This window comes from Callorhinchus milii, unplaced genomic scaffold (genome assembly GCF_018977255.1).
Source record: "Callorhinchus milii isolate IMCB2004 unplaced genomic scaffold, IMCB_Cmil_1.0 Scaffold1, whole genome shotgun sequence".
In the NCBI taxonomy this organism is placed as follows: Eukaryota; Metazoa; Chordata; class Chondrichthyes; order Chimaeriformes; family Callorhinchidae; genus Callorhinchus; species Callorhinchus milii.
This window is the reverse complement of record NW_024704742.1, coordinates 613,927-638,856: the sequence shown is the minus strand read 5'-3', so window position 1 is coordinate 638,856 and position 24,930 is coordinate 613,927. Positions and strand designations below refer to the sequence as shown.

Genomic DNA, 24,930 nt, shown 5'->3' with positions numbered 1-24,930 from the left:
TCACTCACAAAATATACAGCCAATCCACTTTACAGTATATTCTGTGAAGCGCTTTGAGACGTATGAATAACCTGATACGTGCTGTATCAAATGCAAGGATTATGATAATTATTATTATCCTGTACTCACCAAATGCAGGTTCCACAACAGGTTGACTATAATGCCAGCGATAAATAATAAAACTAATAATAATCCTTGCATTTGATATAATGCCTTATGTCTAGACGTCTCTCAAAGCACTTCACAGAATATACTGTAAAGTGAATTGACTGTATATTTTGTGTCTGAAATGCGGCAGCCAATTGTGCACAGCAGCGTCCCCACACACAGTTGTGCATTGAGTGACCAATTTATTATAAATTTTTTTGAAGGAATTATTATCCCCGGAAAAGCGATCCACCAATCGACTAATAATCGGGTTCCTACTTGCTGCTGGGTAGACAGCCGTGTGGAATAAGGAAACTTGCCGAATGTTTCGCCCTGTCGGGCATCGAACCCTGGTCTCTCGTTTGCGAGGCGAGTGCTCCAACCACTGAGTTACAGGATTCCACTCATGGATAAAGATTCGGGAGAGATCCAGGAAGCTGCAGGATCCTCCCACCACCACCCCCATCCCCCGGATCAGATAACTCAACATTAGACACTACATTGGCACGTTCTTGCCCAAACGGCTCAAAACCACACGGAGCCTTTACTCACTGAAGAACCAGGAAGCTTTTCACTGTGTGTTTAAGCTTCAATTAAGATTTTTTTTATCATATGATTAAAAATGTTTATGAGCTTACTGATTTTTTTNAAATGTTGAGGGACGTTAAAAATTTTTTTTTGAGATTTTAACTACTTTTTTTTCCAAACGACAAACTACAGTACTGATGGAAAACCAACTTGTTGGTTTCCGAGAAGTCTGAGCTAAACAAGCAAGGCCGCCACTCCCCTCCCACATCGAATTTTTATTTTGACAGCTCTGCAAAACATTCAGCTCTTTGTCTTACAAAATAAAATATCCGTAACACAACGTGAATTTTGCAGATGCCAAATGGCAACTGAGTACAATCAGATTGATGATGATAAAATCCCAAGTGGACTGCAATAAATAAACTGAACACCGTTCGAAACAGTGAAGAGGCACCATACCGAACACTATTGTGGCTGAACAAGAGAATTAGCCCTTGACCCTATTGGGAGATTGATGACCCCCTCTCTTTATCCAAAGGTGAGTCAAATATACAGTCAGACCTGACTATAAGTGGTGTCCTGTAGCATATTGGTGAGAGCACTCGCCTCGCAAGCGAGAGGACCTGGACCTTTCTGTACCCAATTGCTTGTTCAAAGTGAGTATGCAATTTTCTATCAAATAATGTGCAAAAACAATACATTTCCAATATCCATTGCAACAGAACAAAAGCAAGCCTGACTGGTTACTAAATTAAAAGAAATAAAACCTTAATCTTGCAATAAAGAATGAGCTCTCCCTGATCCCAACCACCAGTTCGGGTGCGGAGCTCTGACTATCCAGCGACTTGGGACGTCCTCCTCACGTGAAAGGCGCTATACACATGTAATTTGTTGTTGTTATTGTTGTAGTAAGGGTGAGGTCAAATAAGAAAAGCAATAACACTTTCCTACTGGGTCCAAAGACAACAAGAGATTCGGACTCCACTTTTTCCAAACTGGCAAAAAATAATCTAAGTCAGTACTCCATAAACCTTGCAGTCTTTTTTAATTAAACTGCATCTTGCTACAGTGTCAAATTGTGAAGAAATCCCTGTAGGTTGCAAAGAGTGTGTAAAAAAAATACATTCTTCAAAAATAGCTACTGAATGGAAAGGAAAGACAGATTGCCTTCCTGAACCACAGCCAGAAAGCCATTAATTAAAGGATGATTCTATGTGTAGGAATGAAGATTGTAACCAAGGAGCAAGAGCATTTCCGTCCGACTATAAATTGCGCTTATGGTTTTCCCCCATTTATTCCAAGATAAATCAAAAGTGAGGGGTTAATTATCCTGAGATAATCCACAAATAACATAATACGTGCATTTGTTAAAACGCCTTATCACGTGAGAAGGATGTCTCACAGGGATTGCTGTGAAATGAAGCGACTCTGTATTTTGTAGGCAAACTCTCACAGCAACGTCCCATAACAGCCATGAAATGAATTACAAATTTTATTTCAGGAGAGTGTTGGCCAGCACACCAGGAGAAACTCCTTTCTCTTTTCGAAAAGCGCCACGGGATCTTTAACATTCACCTAAACAGGCAGACGGGACCTCGGTTTAACATCTCATCCGAAGGACGGATGTGTGTGTTTTCCTCATTTATTTGAGAACACAAGTGCATTTTTTCCTCCCATTTATTCCGAGATGATGGTTAGAAGCGAGTGCAGTTCTATGCATTTGTGTAAGACTGATGTATAAACGACTTTACAGATGTGAACTGACCAAAACTAGTAAAGGACATTCAGTACTCATTTAAGAAGCTGTGAAAGGCGTCATTGGAGGAAGCCAAGTCAAGGGCATTTTTTTTCAGAGCTTTGATGAGTCCTGCATCAGATACCGAAAACAATTTTATGAATAATTTGTCCCAAAGTTTGCGTTATTCAGCATCAACAATGTTTAATTTGTCATCCCAGAAATCAATTCACTTCCCCCTGCGTGAGGCTCAATTCACATGTTGAACTATGCTCTTGAATTCACATTGTAAATACTAAACTACTTTTGCAAACAAGTTATTTCACCACATTGGACAATCTCTTTCTCAAACATAGAGAGAAGAGTGTGAGCTGGAACTTGAGCAGTGCGACTGGAACTCAATTCCCTGAAATCAAAGCAACAAATAGCAGTGAACAACTTTGGCAGCTCAAATAGAAGACATACCAGCAACACAAGAGGCTTTCATAGAGTAGAGGGAGAGATTAGGGAATAAGGCCAAGATCGTCTGATAAAGGTGACATAATGTTTCCTCCAACAATTTGCAACACATCCCTTACATTTATCCCCTCTGCACTTTCTTCCCTTTCCTCTCGGTTCCCCAAAAGGCATCACCCACACCGTCATATGTTGTACTGCTGCCATCATTCTTTTGGTGCCTTGCCACATGGCTGTTCTCCCTGCTCTTGGGTACACGACTAATGACGAACAGCCACCCAGGGGGAAACAGACAGAAGTTCACTTCTATATACTCTGGGTAAATGTGTCCATACAGGCTGTTTCATTCTCTCTCCCCCCTCCTTCTCCTCCCTAGCTGACTCATACAATTGGTGTAAGCATTGGGATTATAAAGTAGACAGCAGTTCCTCCTGCCACTTGTCTATCCTGATGGTAGAAGTGAGAAGCCAACGGATGTCTCAATAAAATGAAGGAAATGGAAGCCACTGAATCTCAAAATATTAAAACCATAATGACCAAAGCAAGCCATCTCCTTTCCGATCCTTATATATTTTGCTAACAGTCCTGTGCGGGAATTTCCTCTGTATTTACTTTATCTTTAGGAGTGTACATGATAGGACATCGTATTTATAATCAATCTAAAGTACTCTGAATAGTTGGCATTAAACTCTGTAGGTCTTGATGTCAAGCTAACAGCATTGCTTTATCTCAGCTCTGGGGAATTGCCACCATGCCACAGTATTCCACGTAGCTTTTGTGACACATGCATTCAGAATTGAAAAGACTGAGGAGGATCTGGGGTGGGGGGGGGGGGGGGGAGTTGGGAGAGAGAAACTCTAAACCATAGTTGAACCTATATAAGTAATTTCAACATTAGACAAAATTCTTAGTCGAGTGAGGACATGAGGAACCATTTGTAGATGAGGTCGGGGTAGCATTATTGCAGCATATTTCATCAGTGAGAGCTGGTATTTATCCAGAGCATGTGGAGCGTTATCAAGTTAGATATTCCAATCGATCAAACTTTCCCATGTGTGCCCTACAGTCTGGAGAGATGCTTTCTTTTTCTCCTCCTCCCACCCCCCAAAAAACGATAGCTCGACGGCAATAAATGACATGCAGCAGCGAGACTGAAAACACAAGAGCTTCAAATTTAAAGTCAGGTGTAGAAATCCTTGACAACACTTTACTCGTCAGTCTATACTTAACAGTTTTCTTCTTTCCCCCTCCCCCCCACCTTCCCCAAAAAGGACCCCACCACCACTCACTCCTTATATTGACAAAAATAACAATGCCTCAAAGCAGTTCAACATCTGTAACAACATCTGGCGGCAGTAGGCAGTTCAACGTATTCTCCAGGAAATCCCCAAATCTATAATAGCTACTAAATGCATGACTGTACCTTCCACTGCAAAAAGTAAAGCTGATCTGAAAGATCTGAAAATTCACGATGCCTCAACAAAGCAACTGGAGCAACCACGTGCCAACATTTCTCCTTTGGGATGCGCCCTGAGAGCGAGTGCTTTTGTCAAACGGCAAAAGTATCTGAACAATAAATAAATAACAATCGTAAATAAATAAATAAACAACAAAAATAAATAATATGGTGTTTTTACAGAAGGCCTTCAAAGACACAATTCGAGGCATAAATCATGTTTGTATTCCAACCGAACACAACTAACGCAACCGAAAACAGACTTAAACACAAGAGTGCAGTGCTTATATTCTGACTGTACTCGGGGGCTTACAACCTACATGTGATGGCAATAACAGTAACAACACAGATTCTCGGAAATGGGGCCTGGGAGGTTTATTCTGTGGACTGAGTAGGAGTAAGTTTCAATCAAAACTTTGCACAACATTTAAGAGCGTGTTGAATGGCATGCCCTTTGCAGGATTTATTTAGCTTTGCCAGGCATAAAATCTCCAAACTAAAGCACAGCCTATTCAAACCAACAGTATGAAACAGCAAACTCTTTTTTCAGAGAGTGAAAAAGATGCCGAAAAGTCAAAACACTTTGGAAGAAAAGAACTATTACAAAGAACTATTACAGTCGGCAGATTACCATCTCTGTCGCGTTCACCCTTCCTCAAAAGGGCTAAGCCTATCCTCTCACACGTCATACTAAAGGGCAAGATGTAAAACAGATACTTGAAACCAAAACACATGAAGGGAGAAACAAAGTAATCGTGTAGCGGAGAAGAATGCACAATATGGAAAAAAATAGTTACAGATGCTGTAATAGGTTCCAGACAGTCTCCCCCCAATGTAACCTGACCAACAAGGTTAACAACATATCGAGGGAAAATCGCATGCGTTTCCTACACATCTCTCTTCTAATAGAAAGGCAGCCAGTGCTGAAAATGAAGATGGAGTCCCTCAGGGAGATATTAACTGTTTTATGGACACCAATTACCTCAATCGGGAAGATTTTCAAGAGATGATTTCCAGCATCCGTTGTATTTAGTAGCGTGTGACCCACTTTGCTTACCGTCTCCGAGGTAAGAAATGAATGGAAGGCAATACAGGTTTAAGTACAGACTATGCAAAACGTTTGAAACAAGTTGACTTTTTGCCCAAACGTGTTGAAAACTGTACGTCAATTCTACAGCTAAATACTGTGTTGTGCTGTAAGAAATGGAACCAGGTCAGATATTTCAAAACGGTGGTGACCAAGGACACATAAACCACTTGTAGGTCAACACCTCTCGTGTCCCCAAAACCATTCCACTCGCTCTCGGCAGATGAGGTTCAAATTTCTGTACGGAAGAATTCCTATAGAGAAAGGGGAGCTCCAGGCAAGGACGTTGACTGAAGGAGACGAGAAAAGACGTGAAAATTAAACGTGACGTCTTCTATTCGTGCACATTTCAATTGAACTTTCAATTCAGGACCAGCATTGGCAGAACCAATCCCTTCTCGAGGGATAGCCATAATCCTGTCAACAAATAACATTCCGGCCACATCTCCCAAACTGCAGAGCCTTGTATAAACATATTTTCCAACATGGGTCATTAGATACCGATCAGGAACTAACTGCCTTTCCCTTCCATAACCCGAAGCCAATTCTAGCACCCCAAATGCTGCCTCAGCAGTCATCATTTAACCCAGCACAGGCCAGGACACAAACATGCAACCTCTTGGCCTGTGTTAAACTGCACGGTGCCTTTACTAATCCAGGCCATCATAGGAGCTGGTTCTAGGTTAGCTTCTGTTAGCAGCACTATAAAAATAAAACACCAATGCTAAGGCACGCAACAACTGCTTAATCTTTCTGATACAGCAACAAATCAGGCATTTCCCCAACTCCTTCCCCAGACAAGTAACCAGACCAATTTCCAATGCTCTGAATGTGTTTGGCTTGAAGCAACTCTACAGCAGGGATAGCTTTTCTGCTCCAATGAGTTTGAGGCAACGCAACGTGAATCGGCCATGAATTCCTTTCCTACGTAGCCAACCTAGTTAATATATAGGCTTCATGAAGGTAAATAAATACATGGTGCATTGTTGTAGATAGATGCCAAATAATGGAATAAGTTTAATGGTTATGAAAAGTACTCACAAAAACTTCAACTTAACTGAGCCAACCGAGTGAAGGTCTACCCCAAGTCTGCATGTGGCCCACAAAGCAACCAAACCAGATGATTCTCTAATGATGATAATGACTTCCAAAAGTGCAAAAATGCTCCATTACCAGGAATGGCTTTCCTCATCTTGTTCTTCAACATTTAACTACAAATAAAGCAGTAACATCTGAAATCATTTCAACTGCCGTGAATCAACCAATAACAAACAGAGCAAGTTTATATTCAAACCAAGAAAGTGCAGTGATGCTTTCATTGCAACGTTCTCCAGTTTTGTAACTTTGTGTTGTTAAGACTGCAGCACTATCATTAATGGAGAAACTAACATTGGCAATAATAGATCTCTGCAGAATCGTTTTATATACAGCTGAAACATTGGAGCCAGTTTATTAGACTCCATAGTAAATAAAGCAATGAGCCAATTCCAGCAGCATTCAGAGTTGAGGACAGTCAATGCATTTACTGAATGTACTTTGCCTGCAGATCCAACTGGGATGAATTAGCATTTTGTTTTAACAAAAGCTTTTTAAGTTTGGAAAGAAATAGAATTACACTTTCTTTGGTTCATTGAGTTAATTATGCAGATTGTTCAGAATTACTATTTAAGCAGTTAAGACTCTGGAAATCCCAAGAAAGCCCAACGGTTGAAGAGTTTAGACCATACTCCCAAATGTGAGGTAAAAACTCCAAAACATTTTCCAAAAATTAAACACAATCTTAAAATTTAAAGAGGCTAAAATTTATGTAATTATTTTTGGTTAAGGCAGAAAATTTGCCTCTAAATTCTTTGTAAAGAAAGACTGTCTATTCATATTAGCCTGAAAATGAGCAGGGGGCGGGGGGAGTCCAAGAAAAACAATGATTTTTGAGTAATTTGAAAACTCCCAAGCACAAAACTCATCCACTGAAGAAGAACCATGGTTCTCTGAATAGAAACTTTAAGTGACTCGTTTCCCACAAACTGCTGATACGAGCACCATCTGCTCTGGATTGGAAACGCCACTCCTTGCTTCCATAGTTTTAACAATGCTTGGGTCTGGGGTTCACAATTGAAGGACAGTCATTTTGGGTTTCTATATCAATTCCAGGAGGGGCTGTAGGTCTGCAGACTTCCTTCCAACCTACAGAAGGAAGCGTAAAGTATGTGTGTGTTTTTTTTTGAAGGAAAGCAAAACTCAGAAAAGGAGAAGATTATGGTAGATTTCTTATTGCTAACATGATTTCCACAAGAAGGTATCCTCAATGGAAACTCACTATGTCGGGTCCCAATCAGAAACAAAACACACTACGATGAGCTATCTGTCTGCTGACTGACTGTGCTATCATTGACTTGAGTCACACTACATTCCAGGATATGGAGGTTGGCACTGGAACATAAATGAAGAGCTCATTATCAGAAAAGGCTCAGATCCTGGCATTGAGCTTTCCAGCCAAATCCCAACACTGGGATTGGCACCTACGCCCAGGAAGGATGCAGATCTCTGCTTAGGTCAATAGTAGGCAGCTGAGAAAGCAGCCACAAGGCCTAAATTTTGCCAAAGTCTCTTGAATAAATCAACTAAGCCTTATTGACAGGAAGTGAAGAGCATTTACAGGCAATTGAGAGATCAGACTTCAACTTTTGTTTTTACCAAAAGGATCCAAGCCAACTCCTTCTTACTCAGGAATATGGCTGCAAGTGAGATGGCAGAGGGCAGGGTGGAAGCATCATGCTTTACACAATGTACATGTTTAAATCATGTTCTTCATCAAATCATAAATTTATGCTCTGCTTCTAACATAACTCAACTGATAATCATAATACCTAAAGATACCAACACAAACACCAGCAACAACAACAAATTACATTTGCATAGCACCTTTCACATCCAGAGAAGCAGTCAGGGATCTGGACCTGAGCTGAGGGTTGGGATCAGGAGGGGTTGATGGCAGGTAGGGTAGGAGTGTGCCCAAAGACGTGGTCAAAGAGGAAGATCTTGCCAGTCATATGACCCTGGAGCATGCATCATCAAAGTTACAGCAATACAAACCCTCTAAAGCAGCAAGGAGGCACTGCCAATGAACTATGATCCTACAGCTGATCAAGGCTTCAGGCTCAGCTACTTGATCAGAAGCGTGAAGTGAAAAGTTATCCCAACATTGGAAAACAATGAGTCATCCAAAGTTTGGAGGAGCCAGTGAACATGACAGTCTCTCAGACTGCCACAGAAGTTGCCTCATCAGGGGGTTGAGACCCAAAACTCGATGGCTATAAGAGATTTGCTCACTGGAGCTTCTAAGTGCAATAATGCAGCTGAAAGGTTAGTGTGGGAGAAAGTATCTAAAAAATGCTTCACTTGACAGTTCCAAGTTCTTGTACACCCAACACAAAGAGGGATCTACTGGCAAAATGTCAAACTGCAGATGCATTTATGAAGTGGGACGAGTAGTGAAAGCTACAGCCTTTTTTGTCAGCTGTAAGACTGCAGTAGGACTACTCAGGAAGAAACAAAAACTCAATGAAAATGGTAAATGTCACCATGATAGGAAGGCATTTCATGGAAGAATTGAGAAATTATCAGATACACACACTAACGAACACCACATGAGCTGAGCTTCCATTTCAAGGATGACAAAAACGAGGCAGAAGATATCATAACCAGTACACAAAAAATTTAATTAGTTGGTAGCTAGTTCTGCCTTGATTTAACCCTGGCATATATGTGAATGCTCTGCTCTAAGGAGAGCAGGAGGTTGGGAATGTTTGTCAGTTGCTTGGCTTACAGCCTTGCTAATATTTGAAATTGGTGGCTAAGCATATTTAAGGCCTTAAGAAAGTTTTGGCAGACTCCACATCTTGTCTACAGGGCCTGACACATTGCCAAACTCAGTTGGAAAATGGGACAATTTAAAAAACTCAGGATAGGTTGGATTAGTTGACCAAAGCTTCAGCATCTAGCAGCATTGGGGCAAGTTTTTTTGTTTACTTTATATTTTTTTTCTTAAAAAAAATAAAGGCAGACCTTCACTGCACTTATCTGGTCTAACCTTGGTGCTTTTAATTAAATCCTGAGATTTGATAGGCATTGTGCCTACAACAACAACTTGCACTTATATAGCGCCCTTCCCTCAGGATAGCGTCTCAGAGCGCATCCATTGGACAGATTTTGATTAGCACGTGCTCTGTTTATTCTCTTTTTTTTAAGTACATTGTGTAAAACCTCATTACATGTGGGAGATTTTTTCCCCATTGAGAGTAATCAAGGATTCGGGACTACAATGACCAATTAATGCTTATTGTTTTAAAATTAAAATCAATCTTGCCTCTTTTACCCCTCAGGAAATTTGGTTTCTAGTATTTTGGTTTCAATTGTCAAGGCTTATTTCCTCTTCTCAGGCTCAACACAAAACACATAGCAGCAGACATGGTAAAAATTTACATGTGCAGTTTTCCAAAATTTATTTTACTGTCACGAGAAATATAAAAAATATTCCTCAGTTAAACAATTAGCTTCTCTCTCTCACTATCCAGGCAGCTTTCTGCAGAGCATATTTGCTCCCAGCCTTTCCCCAGCGCACATTAGGATCGCAGGCTGACGTATTATGTTTTTCTTTAAAAAAAAATGTCTGCAGTAATAATGCCAAATTCCAGGTATGAGGAATCCAAGTTATGAGAGAAGGCAGAAGATGGTGGGTTGGCTCTAATTGGAAAAGAGAAGACCGCACGCTGCCCTGCCTTATCCCCCATACTCCTTCAAACCTCTACCCTTCCTATCAGTATATATCTTCCCTCTTGAAATCCACAATGGCCTCTGCTTCTACCACCTTACCTAACAGGGCATTCCAAATCCCAACGACTCTGCGTCTAAAAAACGAAGCCTAAACTGTTCTTTTTTTCTCTTCTCGTGATAGGAAGACGACGAGTAAAGACGGGAGAGCGAAGATGGAGACGAGTCAGGAAATGTGAGATTTCGCATGGACGGAAAGAAAGATTGTATAGGACACTCTGCACCTTCAGCAGCCAGTGGAACATTGCCAGAGCTCTGTCTGCAAATATCTGCTCCATTCACCAGGCAACTTGACCCTGTATCAAAAGTTTCTTGTTTTTAAAAAAAAGTTTTAAGTTAAGAATCTTTTCCCCCCCCCACCAACAGGATTTTTATGACAGATGAAGGAGTTTGTAGCTCATGGCTGCATTACATGTACAATGTTTGATTTATCGACCAGAAATTTTACTCTATTTTTATTTTATTTTATACTGGACGACAGCGGAGTGGAGAAGGTAGAGGGACGACAAGAAACATAAAAATCGACTCAGAACATTACTTAAGACAGTACAGTACCTCATGCCTGGAAATAACAAAAATAAAGCAGACACAAACGGAGATTTGGGGGCTGGCAGACTGACCACCTGAAGCAGCAGATACACAAACTGAAAAACTAAAGCAGTAGTTTAATATAATAATAATCCTTGCATTTGATATCCCGCCTTATCACGTCGCTGCGACGTCTCAAAGAGCTTCACAGAATACACTGTAAAGTGAATTAACTGTATATTTGTGGTCTAAACGCGGCAGCCAATTGCGCGCAGCGGCGTCCCCACAAACAGCCGTGGATTGAGTGACCAAATTATTATTCATTTTTTTAAAGAAGGGATTATCACCCCCAGAAAAGCAATCACCAATTGACTAACAATCAGGTTCCTATTTACTGCCGGGTAAACAGAGGAGTGTGGAGTAAGGAAACTTGCCCAACTTTTCGCCCTGATTGGGAATCAAACCCAGGCCCTCACGTTTGCAAGGCGAGCGCTCCAACCACTGAGCTACAGGACTCCACAAAGAGGAGAAAAATAAATAGCATTTTTTTAATATAAAAAGCAGGAAAGTTACATACAGCTCTTGCAGGGGGAGAACTTTCCCGAACAAAAAAAAAAAATTGTTCTTGTAAGTATTTAATCCAGAACCAAAGTATGGAACGTGAAATTACAACAGAAAATTGTAATATGTTGCTACTTTTTCCACAATATTACTGAAAATCCCACTAATTTGTAAATCAACACAGTTAAGCTTTTGAGATTTATCCACTAGACAAATGTTAGTCTGTGTACGGCTCACAGTTTTCAGCATGTTGTCTTTACTTTACTGCCATTGTAAATATTTACAAAGCAGATGGCTTTTAAACCCTACCTACAGAAATGTAACATGAAGTGAGGCTATTCAAATACCCTGTAGTATTTAAGCTTTTTAACAGCATAGAAACTGATATTATTGCAGGCATTTTCCTTAACAACTTGCACTTATATGGCGCCTTTCATATACGTCCACGACTGGAAGCCCTTTACAAGAGGTGGAATGGAAACCCAAACGAGATGGAAAACTGGGGTAAGATGCTTGGTACGGTCACAGAGGTGGGTTTCTAGAAGGGTATTGAAATGAGTGCAGGTGATCAGCTCGCCGATAGATTTTGCTCTCTTTAAGGGGAAAAATAGACATTTGACACTTTTAACCGAGTTTAACAAGCTACAACCGGTTAAATACAGGTCACAATTCTAGCTCCAATGAGCAGGTAGGTCTCTACTTTATGATCTCTCTCTCTTTCCACCTGCAAAATGTGGTGGCCAATTCAGGAGTACACTTACAACAACAACAACAACAACAACTTATAGGTTTGCTGAGGGCATCAGTCAAGCTTAATGCTATCCTAACTCAGTGAGTAGCCAAATCATTCCACATGGTACTCACAGCCAGTAGAAAAAACACTTTCATCTTATCCGACTGGCTGTATGGAAATTCAGGTCAGATCAGAGATCCTGTAGGGTGGGTGTCACTTACGTGCGGTAATTGCTCTTTACCTCCAAAGGCGCTCTTTCCGCAAATGTACCTGTGCATGTATGTAAGAGTCACTGAGTTGCAATCGTTCAATTGAATTTTCACTTCCATAGCCTGGGGAGGGTGGGGAGTGGGGAAGAGAAAAAATAACCACAACAACTTGCATTCATATAGCGCCCCTCATGCAGGGTAGCGTCCCAGAGATCTTATATTAAGCGCTATAATTATGTAATAAAATGGGGCCGAGACCAATTGTAACAATCCACTGTGGCCCTTGGCTGAGATCAGGCAACTTTCCATAGACCAGGATTAGTGACAAAAGTGTTTTATATTACACTGGGCGATATGGTCTTAAAAAAATTTTGAATTTGACATAGCACCTCATCACGTCAAAATGTCTTCTGATAAAGTGTAATGACTGTAATTGTGGGCGAATCTGGCAGCCGATTTTCACACAACAATGTTCCACAAACAGCCAGGAAGTGAGTGACCAATTTCAACCCGGGGTAATTGTTGGTCAGGACTCTGGTAGAAATCCCTCTCTTTACAAGTAGTGGTTGAATCTTTAACATCCACCTGAACAGGGAGAGCCTTGGCTTAACGTCTGATCGAAAGGAAAGCACCTCCAACAATGTAGTGCTTCCCCAGCACTACATTAGAGCATCAGCCCAGACCATCAGCTCAGAGTCTTGATGTTTAGCTTGAATCCATAACCTTCTGACGCAGAAACAAGAGTGCTACCAACTAAAGCAGGCTGACACTCGCCTTGGCTTTTACACCAAGCAGTACTCTTACCCAGTAATACAATGGATGAGCTTTGATAAGGCAAAGGTTCTTTTCTGCGGGAGGCGGGGGGGGGGGGGGGGAAAGTGAGAGCATTCATCTGGAATACCATTAAACAGACCATCACCCATCTGCAAGCTTAGTGCTTTGGAAGAAAAACAAGGCTCATATAAGATTACTCATGGTAACACCAGAACTTATACGGCCATAATTCACTGGAAAACAAATCACTGTTACACCCATACACCCAGAAATGAGACTATAAAAAATGCTACAATACTCTAGTTGTTCCTAAGATGCCATCATAACGACCTCATTTCTACTTACAATAGGAGATCTGTTTTTAAAAACAGAACAATAGCAAAACATTTTAATTATCTGACTACTGACTTTACAACCACAGAAATTTACAGCACAGAAGAAGGCCATTTGGCCCATTGAGTGCTGGCTCTTTTAAGAGCAAATCTTTTGTAACATAACTCACTCGAAGTCACAGGTGTGTTAGTAGCTTCTTTAGTTTGTCTTTCCAAATTCTGAATAAAACAACACTCTACATCGCACACCCTTTGTCCCTCTCCTAGTGTCCTTTTCTACTTCCTTTCACTGGTTCCTCCTCAAATTGTCCAATTAATCCTAATTGAGTATTCAACACCTTCCAGTCTCACATTGCACCAATTGTATTGTTTTCGGAGCTGACTCAAGAAGTGCTAAATAATTCAGCATTGACCCCCCACTCATCCTTTCACAAGTTCAGCACCCACACTACCTGGTATCTCCGCTTAAAATATAATAATCCTCGCACTTCATAAAGCCTCATCACGTGGCTGAAATGTCTCAAAACGCTTCGGAAAATGTATTGTAAAGTGTAGTGACCTCGTTTTTTTATTTTTTTTTATGTAAGTTATTTTTTTAAAAATGACCTACCCTTGCAGCGCTCCAACGCACATATTCACATAGACTATTTCAGAATAAAATACCGCCCTGCCAGCAAATTACTCACTTTTGCAGATATGGATGATTCAGAATACGTTAGGGAGTTCAATGAATTTAAAGGGCACCTGGAGCGATGCCCCAAATCACAGGTGGTCTTTGAATCAATTGTGGAATGTGATTCCAAACGTCAATCCATAGAAATTTTCCTTCCATAATAATTTATGCACACAGATGTTCTGGGGCCTGCAGGTTTTCAAAAACAAAATCCTGCTTGGTTCGATTTCTTTTTCAAAAAAAAACCCAAATCAGACGAGGATGCAAATCTTCACATCTGTGGGTACAGCACAAACATACGAACAGGAGTAGACCACCGTAGCCATCATAGTCTGTTCTGCCATTCCATTAAATCATGGCTGATCTGTAGCTCAACTTCAAATACCCGCCTTTGTCCCATATCCCTCGATACCCTTTATCTAATCAAAATCTATCCACCTCAGCCTTGACGATTTGAATGGATCCAGCATCCACAGCCTTTTTGGGGGAGAGAGTTCCAGATTTCCACCACACTTGGTGCGTGTGTGTGTGTGTGTAAAATAATACCGCATTACCAGCCGCACTTGCTATGTTTGGAAGTGAAGATTTAAAAAAAAGAAGTCTGCAAGTTTAAGGTGCAAACCAGACCCCGCGAGTGTGGTAGCGTGTGGCAACGTGTGGTAGTGTGATTCAGATAGTGTGTTAGAATGCAGCACTATCCAAAGGCGATGTCGTGTCAGTGAATATACACGATTGGTAGCAGGCGATTATCAAACATTTGAAAATTTCACTTTTAACCAAGTGACAAATTGTTTGAGTTCTTCCGTAGTCTCACGTCACTGTTTTGTAACGGGGTGGTGGTGGGAAGGGGGAGGTAACGTGACTTTGTGGACACCCTGTAGTTCATTTATGGGACTCTTGCTGCAAATGTCGGCCCGTCCATTGGGTTTCGCGACGGACGTGCAAGTTCCAAATGAATATTCGGAAAACCATCCAAGTGTGCTCTGCGTGCCACACAGTTTGTTGGCACGGAAATATGGTTCAAACAGCCAGTTCCTCCCTCAGTGATGCAGTCCAAGATAAACTCAAGACACTCAGATTGTTGCTGGAACGATAAATACCATGTCCCACCTGAAGGCCGCTTCACCAACAGCATGGGCGGAGGGTCAACTATGGCTTTTACTGCGGGACATACTATGCTGGTTCAGCCAGTGTACAGAGGGAAGGAGAGGACTTTTTTTCTTCTTCCTTTTTCTTTTGCAGACTTTTGTACGGCAGTAGGAGTGAGTGTGTGGACGCCGATGAACAAAAGTAAGAGATAAAGTACTCAAACAGGTTTTTCATTTCTGTATCCCCGATATTCAGCATCAACCTTTATACCGTGGCCAAGATAATAAAGTTCCCAATTTATTCCACAAACACCACAAGAAGGTGCAGTCTGGAAACAGGTCACATCTCTGCCCTTTTAAGCCTTGTTCAGCGAGAGGAACACAGGTTTCTTTTTTTTAAAGAAATCCCTGACAAGCAGAAACACATCAAGTGTGGCATTTTCCAACTGTCTCGGGGGGTGCACAATGCCAAGGCGTGTGTTTCTGAGAGAGGGGGCAGAAAATGCCAGTGTCACTGCACCGTATAAGTGTTCCCACATGACCCAGCAATTAGAGAGAAGGAATAATAATAATAATAATCGTTGCATTTGATATAGCGCTCTTCACGTCGGGAGGACGTCCCAAAGCGCTTCAGAGAACACACTGTAAAGTGAATTGACTGTATATTTATGGGCGAACGCGGCAGCCAATTGCGCACAGCAATGTCCCACAAACAGTCGTAGATTGAAAATGGCCAATTTATTATTGGTTTTGGTTTTGGAGGATTATTATTAGGGAATGTCAATGAATGTCAGAGCAGAGAATTATACCTGCTCTCTGTGGCACACCACCAAGCAGTGGAGTTCCTTTATAACACAGTGGTTCTGAGCCACACAATCCCAACCCGCACTAATAAAGAGGCACAACACCTGGTCTCGCTGCACATATCTGGCCAATTTGCTCCCAGTGCTTTGATGGATTCCTTTTACAAAAAGACTTTCGGGTCATCAAATGACCTGCTTATTTACAGAATAGGCAGACATACTTCGCCAAATTTCTTTTACCACCATGAGAAAGAATAGTCAGAATAATAGCAGGATCCTCTTCCTCCCTCCCCTCTCCCTCCCTCCCCTCTCCCTCCCTCCCCTCTCCCTCCCTCCCCCGGGAAATCAAGGAGCCCGTAGACCCCATTCCCCCCCCCCCCAGCCCAACTCAATTTAATCCAAACGAAAAAGCAGGAACGGTCAAAAGAACATAAAGAAAAGAATAAAATACAACAATTAAAAAAGAGGGGAGCAAGCACTGCATCATACTTACTGAGCCGTACAGTTTCCCATCTTCGTTCATAGCAAGGTAACGGTTCGCACAGACCCCCTTGATCGATATCACTCCTACAGTTTCTGCTTGTAGCTGAAGTTTAACTGGAACAAAAACAATTGTAATACGTGAAGCGAAGGTTTGAAAAGATGTGCCAATTTTGTAAAAATTGTCCTGAGGGGAGAAGAAACAGCACAGAGCAATTCTCTTGTGCTTTAAAGTCATCCACTGACTTATCAGCGATGTCTCGAACCAAATGTCATTGGCTGTCAATTATGGAATGAAGCGCATGCAGAAATTCCTCTGTGCTCATGACGCAGAATAGACTCCAAACATGGTTAGAATTAGGTTAGGGAATCAAACCATGAGTTAGGGATAGAAAAACAAAGTTACAAGATTAGGATAGATTGAATAGATTGATATTGGATTTACTCTACAACAAATAAATTCACGTGCGTGTAAGCAGAGACTTTTCCGATTTTGAACAAAAAACAATCCAATGGACACTTTAATTTGTACTGAGTGTATTCTCCCCATAAGGGTACTGTGTTAAGAGGCCTTAGAAAAACAACTGACCACTGGTAAGTTGGACAACGTTTACTGGGACACCATGTTCTGCCAACAAGAGTTTTAAAGGCAACTGGAATGGAAGATGATGATATGTTGCTTAACATTTTAATTCGGTTTCAAACCCACAGACTTCAAGCTTCTCTGGAGAAGGAATAGAGCAAATGCAGTGCTGGGGGTAAACTGTATTACCCTCAACGTAACATATTTTTGGATGAAATGTTAAACTGAGGTCCCATCTTCTGTTCAGGTGGGCGTTAAAGATCCTACGGCACTATTCGGAGAAGGGAGTTTATCGCAGTGTCCTGACCAACAAATTTCCCAAATTAAAAATAACTGGTCATTCACTTCATGGTATGTTTGCGGGGCATTGTTGTGTGCAAATTGACTGCCGTGTTTGCCTACAGTTACAGTCACTGCTCTTCACAGAAAACCTCTGAAGGCATTGTACACACGCAACACTGGAGGGATGCTGTATTGTAGAACATTTTACTGTTCTACAGTAAAAGTTACTTGTTATTGTAAAGCTACATATCATCATATCAAAAGATGCGACATCAAAAGATATTATCTGAAGCTTCCATCTCCCCTCTTCCCACCCCCCCACCCCCCTCAAGCATCACTGGGTCACTCACCAAAAAAGCTCCACATGCACTCTTCACAAATTGACTCAATACAGTATTACATTTAAGCAATTGTGTATATGGCGTATGCAGTTAATCCCTGCAATAAATATTGTAGCACCTTCTGATATTGAAACGCCTCAAAATGCTTCACACGATAAGTTTTTTTTGTTCCTGTGCCAACTGATTTGCACCGTGGGGGAGTGGGAATGTTTCCTGACAGCAAAAACATTTTTGAGGAGTTGTGGAAACACTCTACACTGCATTTAAAATGTTAGACTAAAGCAAGTTTCAAATGACACTGCACATTAATAATTAAATATGTCAAGTTAAACCACCAGATGCCATTTGTCAGTTCCTGGCAGGTATATGACTAGCACCAATTGTTACATAACATGACGAAACATATGTGCAATCACACTGAAATAGCAGCGCACCTTGTTTAACAGTGTTTTTAATCAACTTGGTTTGCCGCGAGGCAATTTAATGCCGTTCCTCAACGAACAGTCTCCCAAGTAAAATTCCTACATTAATTACTAATTGTGGAATAACAAACGAAAACCTCCTCGGTGTGCAAATTACGCTGCATCAAATATTTGGCCACCGTGGCTTACCACAACACCAAGATGGAACAAAACCACTCTCCAAACTCCAGTGTAAGCTCGGTGTAAGCTTGCCAATTTCAGTCAATCTCTAGAGTTCACCTCGCTCTTTCAAACCACTCAAACAGTGCCTGCCGCCTCTCTTGAGTAAGTCTGCCAATTGGTAGCGAACAACAGAAAAACAGTTCGAACAGACAAACTGAAAAGACTAAGAAGATTTCTACGGATGTGCAGCTGAGAGTATTTGCCATGTTCCAGCACAGTCTTCAATTTCAGTGTTAATAAAAATATGGTTCACAATCGACCGTTAAACATTGAAGAATTCCTTGTCAGGGTGTCCGTTAGCTGCAAAGTATAAAGTACCCGATAAGGTTTTTTTTTTAAATTGTGAAAGAATACGATAAGGGGAACGTAAATGTATTACTATTATTGTATATTAGAATTTGAAAGAAAGTTTAGGATTGCAGGTTAGATCCTTCATCAAAACCTATTGAAGATTTTCAACTCTCCTGGATTCACAAGTTTCTTTCACCTCAGCGATGAGTGTGCTGAGCCGGTATGGAAAATGTGAGTTATTGAGTCTTGAAATCTTTCGGTTTCAAAAATAGATGGTTCAAAATGAATTATTCATAGGATGATGGTAAATTTTATTCTTAGCATCAACTTATGTCGTTGATGTTTTCTGAACGTGTTACTGAAATCCTAGCACAGTACTTGTGGAGTCGTGCAGCTCAGCGGTTAGAGCAATCGCCTCGCAAGTGAAAGGACCCGGGTTCGATTCCCAGACAGGGCGAAACGTTAGGCAAGTTTCCTTACTCCACACGCCTCTGTTTACCAGCAGTAAGTAGGAACCCGGTTGTTAGTCGACTGGCGAGTCCAGGGATAATAATCCCTTTGAAAAAATAAAATAATTTGCTCATTCAACCCATGACTGTGTGTGGGACACTGCTGTGCGCAATTGGCTGCCGTGTTTTGCCCACAAAATGTACAGTCACGTCACTTTACAGTGTATTCTTTGAAGCACTTTGAGACGTCTCAAAGACGCGCTCAGACGCTATGTCAAATGCAAGGATTATTATTACATATAATAGGCTTCCACATGTTGGCAAGGGAGGGAGCATGAATACCGTACAACAGCTAGTATCAGATTTAAAGGGAGATTAGGAGGAATTGCTTTAAGCAGAGGGTGGTGAGATTGATGAACTCCTTGTTGAAAGCTGTGGTTGAAGCCAAAAGTATCCATGTATAAGAGGAAATTTGATGCATACATACGGGAAAGGGGAATAGAAGGGTGTGGGAGAGGGGATTAAAAGGGTTGGAGGCTCTGGTAGAGTATAAACACAGGTACAAATTAGTTGGGTCAACAGGTCCATTTCCTTTCTACGCTACATGCAATTCAATTCACTTTACTGATCCTGGCAACCGGGAAAGCAAATCACTAGAATCAGTGAATTGATTCGCATGCAGAGCCAGATAAACCAATAAGTTTGGGGCCTTTGAGGTCGGAGGGGCCCCGGGTACGATTGACACCTTTATCTCCCAGCTGCACCTCTCTTCCCATCGATCTCCGCTTCGAGGGTGGCGGCAAGAGAAGCGGAGCTGGGGACATGGCTCGTACCTCCCACTCCGCCCCTCTTACCAATTTATTGAGTGGTCGAGATTCGATATGACGATCACATTCCCTACCCTTTGCCAGACAGCTCAGCCCAACCCGCAAAATAAGAGGCTTTTGGTGGCCTGCAGCGGGATGCATTTGATTAAAAAGATTCCAGCAGCGTATCCACTTTTCTATTTTATACCTTCCGTCATTTTATGTACAAGGAAAAACTCTGCCAATAACAAATAATGTAGGCTGCCAAATTGTTGCCAATAATTAAGTGTGTGTTCATCCACGACAAACCAGTACGCAGCAAGAGTCTGGGGAGTAACTATAATCTTTTGACCTTGACTTTCAATGAAAATATTTCAGTAATGCCCACATACTTCTTGTCTTCTGTCACTCTGCAGATATTTTACCTTGTTATGACTGATTTTCAGTGTGGCAAAAACAGTCTCTGTTTAATTCCCCTGATGTTTAAGCCTAAATTAATTTTAAGGGCACACTGCGAAGCTGACTGCTCACTCTTAGATCAGGATGGAAAACCTGTTTGGATTATTTGAACTGAGTTTTACTTGTCTAAACCTAAATACTGTAGATCCTTGTGCTATGCAGCTTTTGCTTTTCATATGGATACAACTGAAGTAAGAGAATTTAGATTTTTTTTAAAAAAAATAAGTTAACTATTTGGTAGGCTTTTATTTTGTTGTATACATTTAAGAGCAAGACCTCTGATGATACACCATCAGGTGACCTTGCCCTTTACTACCTTATAGTACCATCAGAACGCAGACTAATTTTGGATGCAATATTACCTTTATCTTTGGTACTATTTTTCTTCGTATAAACCATATAATGTTACGCCTATGTCGATATTATTTTGTACTGAGATGCCAAGGTGGTGGGCACTGAGACCTTTCAGTCCATCACCAATATTGTAATAGCAGCAATAACAATCTTTGCACTTGATGTCGTATCAGGAGGAAATCAGAAAGCACTTCACAGGATTTACTGGCGCGACTATTTTGTTGGCAAAAACAGCAGCCTATTTGTACCCAGCAACGTCCCTCAAACAGCTACGAAGGGAACAAACTACATTATATTTGAATATAGCTGGGTGTTGGGAGGAGAGTACAACCCGTAATAACTAATGCTTCAACTGTGCTGTGAGCCCTTACGCATTTTAAATTTCAGTACAGCAAGACTATTAATCTCTCGATGGACAGCCCAGAAAATGTGCATCATAAAATTCCTGAGTCTGTGGCTCATCATTTTTAAAACAAGATAGCTACAGACATATGGTAGCAATTCAGCGCTTGCTTTCACATTTTTAATGGCATATTCTGAACGCAGTTGTTATTAAACGTGTGGCTTACCGGGGAGAAAATGAAGCATCACTGATCATAACACTCTTAACAATCAAATCTAGAATGTTGCCGATGTCTTAAGATTATATACATTCAGCTATGAGGGTTCTACTGAATGTTGGAAATTATATAGTTTAAATAATAATAATAATAATAAAGTAATAGTCATTGCATTTTGTTGTAGCGCCTTATCACGTCACTGAGACAACTCAGAGCTATTAATTAAGGGTTACATGAAAGGGATTGCATTGGAATTTGTGCCGTCAGCCTGGCTCAGTTAGTACCACGAGACCCTCTGAGTCAGAAGGTTGTGGAATCAAACTGACGCAGTGCTGGGGGAAGCCCTCTGTTGTTGAAGGCGCCGTTCTGTGGAATGAGATGTTCTCTCTGCCTTTTCGAACGGATGCTGAAAAGCTTGTGGCACGACTCAAAGGGCAGTGAGTTTCTCTTGCCGTCCTGGCCGACAATCTACGACTTGATTCAACTTGTAACAGTTTGTGGGACATTACTACAAAATACAGAGTCCACACGTCACAGCACAAATCTGTGCCCTAATTTCGTGGCCCTCCGATAGTGAAAAGGCACTATAATCAAATCACAAGGACAATTATTAAAAGATTACGCCAAAATCTAATAAACTCGATGGGCTGAATGGCCCGTTGCTACGAAACATTCAACATGGACTCACTCCAATTCTATTGTTGCCGAGTTTTGAGGGTTTTTCGGCTAATATTTATTGAGACAGAAAATGGCCACGTACGGTGGGGGTGGTGGTGGGGGGGGTGGGGGGGGGGTGGAGAGTGCAGTTTGAGGGGTCTATTGTGTGTGTTTTGGAAATAATGCTTGCCTTCGATTTAGCTCCTTATCACATGGTCAAGCATATCAAGGAGCTTTACAAGATTTATTGCAAGCTGTAGTGAGTGTATTTGTAAGTGAACCCGACAGCCAATTTGCACGCAGCGATGCCCCACAAACAGCGACCAATTTTATATTTTACAAAACATCCCCGCTATTTTTGAACAGTTGCCATGGGATTTTGAATATCGAGCTGAACAGGCGGACAGAATCTCAGTTTAACATCTCATCTAAATGTGGCATAAAATCAAGAAATATTCAATGAAGAAAACGTATTTGGTTGATCTGGACCACTGGCCTAGACTGTGAGCTCAAAGTCTGCTGTGGGAATTGAATCCGCAGCCTTCTGAGGCAGAGGCGAGAGGGCTATCAAGTGAGCCAGGCTGATACAGGACAATTAAGAAACGGGAATGCGATTCCCTTTGTACACATGGAGTGTAATACAGCTGTATCGACATATGCTGCGTAATAGACCGAAAGATCTGAGTATAGCGATTGAATGAAACAGAACGTTTCTGTGGTCAAAAGTGCGAAGGTTGGCAAACCCTTTTTAAGACTGCAATCCGATTTATACATCGCTCAGTTCTTCATATATGAAAACTTTCACCAAAACTTTACAAATAGTTGATGATTTGTACATTTGTATGCAAGAACATTTTAAGTTCCTAGGCAGTTGAAGCTCTGTCAGTAACTGAATGAAGCACTGCTGGGTTTTTGTGATCTTGATCAAGCCAATTAAAGCTACATCGGAAGTCTAAAGGCACCTTTTCCCTTACCCCCAGCAAGACAGTCATCTGCGCCCCCAACAACACATAAATACAGTGGAGCTTTGAACATCTGCCTTTGCAACCCTGGTGCAATTTCCAACAAAAGTCACTTCAAAAGTTTGTAACTTGAAGATTTCCATACCGATTACCTAAAGTAGCGATGTTTTGTTATGCATCATAATGATAGAATCATAGAATATTACAGCACAGAAGGAGGCCATTCGGCCCAATGTACCTGTGGCAGCTCTTTGGAAGAGCTGCCCAATCAGTCCCCACTCCCCCGCTCTCTCCCCATATCCTTGCAATTTTTTTCCTTTTCAAGAACCTATCTAATTCCCTTTTGAAAGTTGTTGTTGAATCTGTTTCCACCAATCTTTCAGGCAGCGCATTCCAGACCATCACAGCTCTCTGTGGAAAAAAATTCTCCTCATCTCCCCTCTGGTTCTTTTGACAATGATCCTACATCTGTGTCCCCTGGTACCTGACCCCGAAGGAGAACAATTCCACCTGTGGTAATAAAACATTAGAATGAAGACTGCTATTTATCAATTATAATAATTTTCTCTTGTAGGTTGGGAAAGTATAAATGCCGGGAAGCCAGGGTAAAAGATTTCCCCAAAGTCCATTGCCAGTTCAAGGACTGAAGATGAGCCTTACATCTGTAAGGTGGGGAGTGTGACATTGCCAGGTGCTTAGAGTGAGAGGCTTCCATGTGATTGCAAGGAAAATAAATCTTCAGGTAGATGGTGGTGCACAAAGCTTTCTCACTATTATTGTGCGTGCACTTTCTAGATTTATTCAGAATATCAAGATCCAGTCGCTAGTTACTCTATTACTTCTGGCAAGCCCCAGCATTTTCAGCAATATACACTGAACAATATACATATAGGCTTCGGAGACCACTGAAATTGCTGTGGGCGACGAGAATTATTGAGATCCTTCACTTTTTGGCCAGCTTTCTTCGTAACACGACAGGGCAGTTGCTATTACAATGACAAGGAGCTGAACATTTGTATTCGAGTGTGACTTTCAATTTAGAGTGAAAGGAAGCGGCCAAAACCATGGTCAAGCTTCATCAGGTTTGATGTTCTCAGCATTGGCATATGTTCGGAACACTAAACTCTACGATGAAGTACTCTCTCAGGGAAAATTGAAGGACAATTGGGAGTGGAAAATGGAAACTAACACTCATTTCTTAGGGGATGCTTCTCAGAAATTGCCGCAGAGAAAAGAGATATACTATTACATGCTCATCCTGGGAGTTGCTCAATGAAGCCAATCTCCACCAGAAGCTGTAAGGTTAAAAGGAACTTTTTGGAAAAGCACTTTGGAAAAGAGATGAATAGTATTAATTACACCTTGGCTTTCCTTATTTCTGGTTACCTTGATTGTAGACCCCCTTTAAAATTTCAGTAAAGGAATATGTTTCTTTGGGGGTGTAAGCTTGACTCAGTTGGTCACAATCTCAACTCTGAATCAGAAGGTTGTAGGTTCAAGCCCCATGTCGGGATTTTGAAATCGTCGTCCAATGACACTCCCATAGAATGTTGTAAAAATGCAGATTTTCCCATCTATCTCAGTTGATGTGCGAATTGGCTGCTGCGTTAACCCACAAACACAGTCACTGCACATTACAGTGTACCCTGTGAAGCACTTTGGGAAGGAGGTCCTACCGATGTGAAATGCACTATACAAAATAATGCGACTTAATTTTTCCAACCGACAGCGGCGATCGCTGTCCATGCAATACTCATCTCCAGATGAAAATGCAATGAACAGCTTAAAGCTCTCCTTCCACCCACTGAACAATAAAAATAATTATAGCATCGCAGAGAGCAAGCAACAAATTTCAAATACAGATTTCATTTCCGCATGAAAGCTGGCCGTACCAGATAGCTTGGAGTGAATAAAAGGCTGTAATCTAAACTGAAGAATGCAAGTGAAGTCATAAACCTTGAGACCAAAGTTTGTGCAGTGCATAAACACTTTTTGAAACCAGACATGAGCTGTCGGTGTTGGTGCCAATTTCCAATATTTAACAAATGCAGTTATCCAATTACTGAGAATTACTTTCTCCGGCAAACAAGGATGGCATTGTTATTATTATTATTATTATTAT

General features: G+C 41.3%; 1 protein-coding gene across 1 annotated transcript in view; it reads right to left on the bottom strand.

The window, feature by feature from the left end:
• The window catches only part of fgf2 (fibroblast growth factor 2), a 34,044-nt gene that overhangs the window by 2,376 nt on the left and 6,738 nt on the right, over positions 1-24,930 (bottom strand). Inside the window, exon 2 of the mRNA XM_042336393.1 lies at positions 16,434-16,537. Coding sequence (XP_042192327.1) covers positions 16,434-16,537 — 104 coding nt within the window. The remainder of the gene's footprint in view (positions 1-16,433; positions 16,538-24,930) is intronic.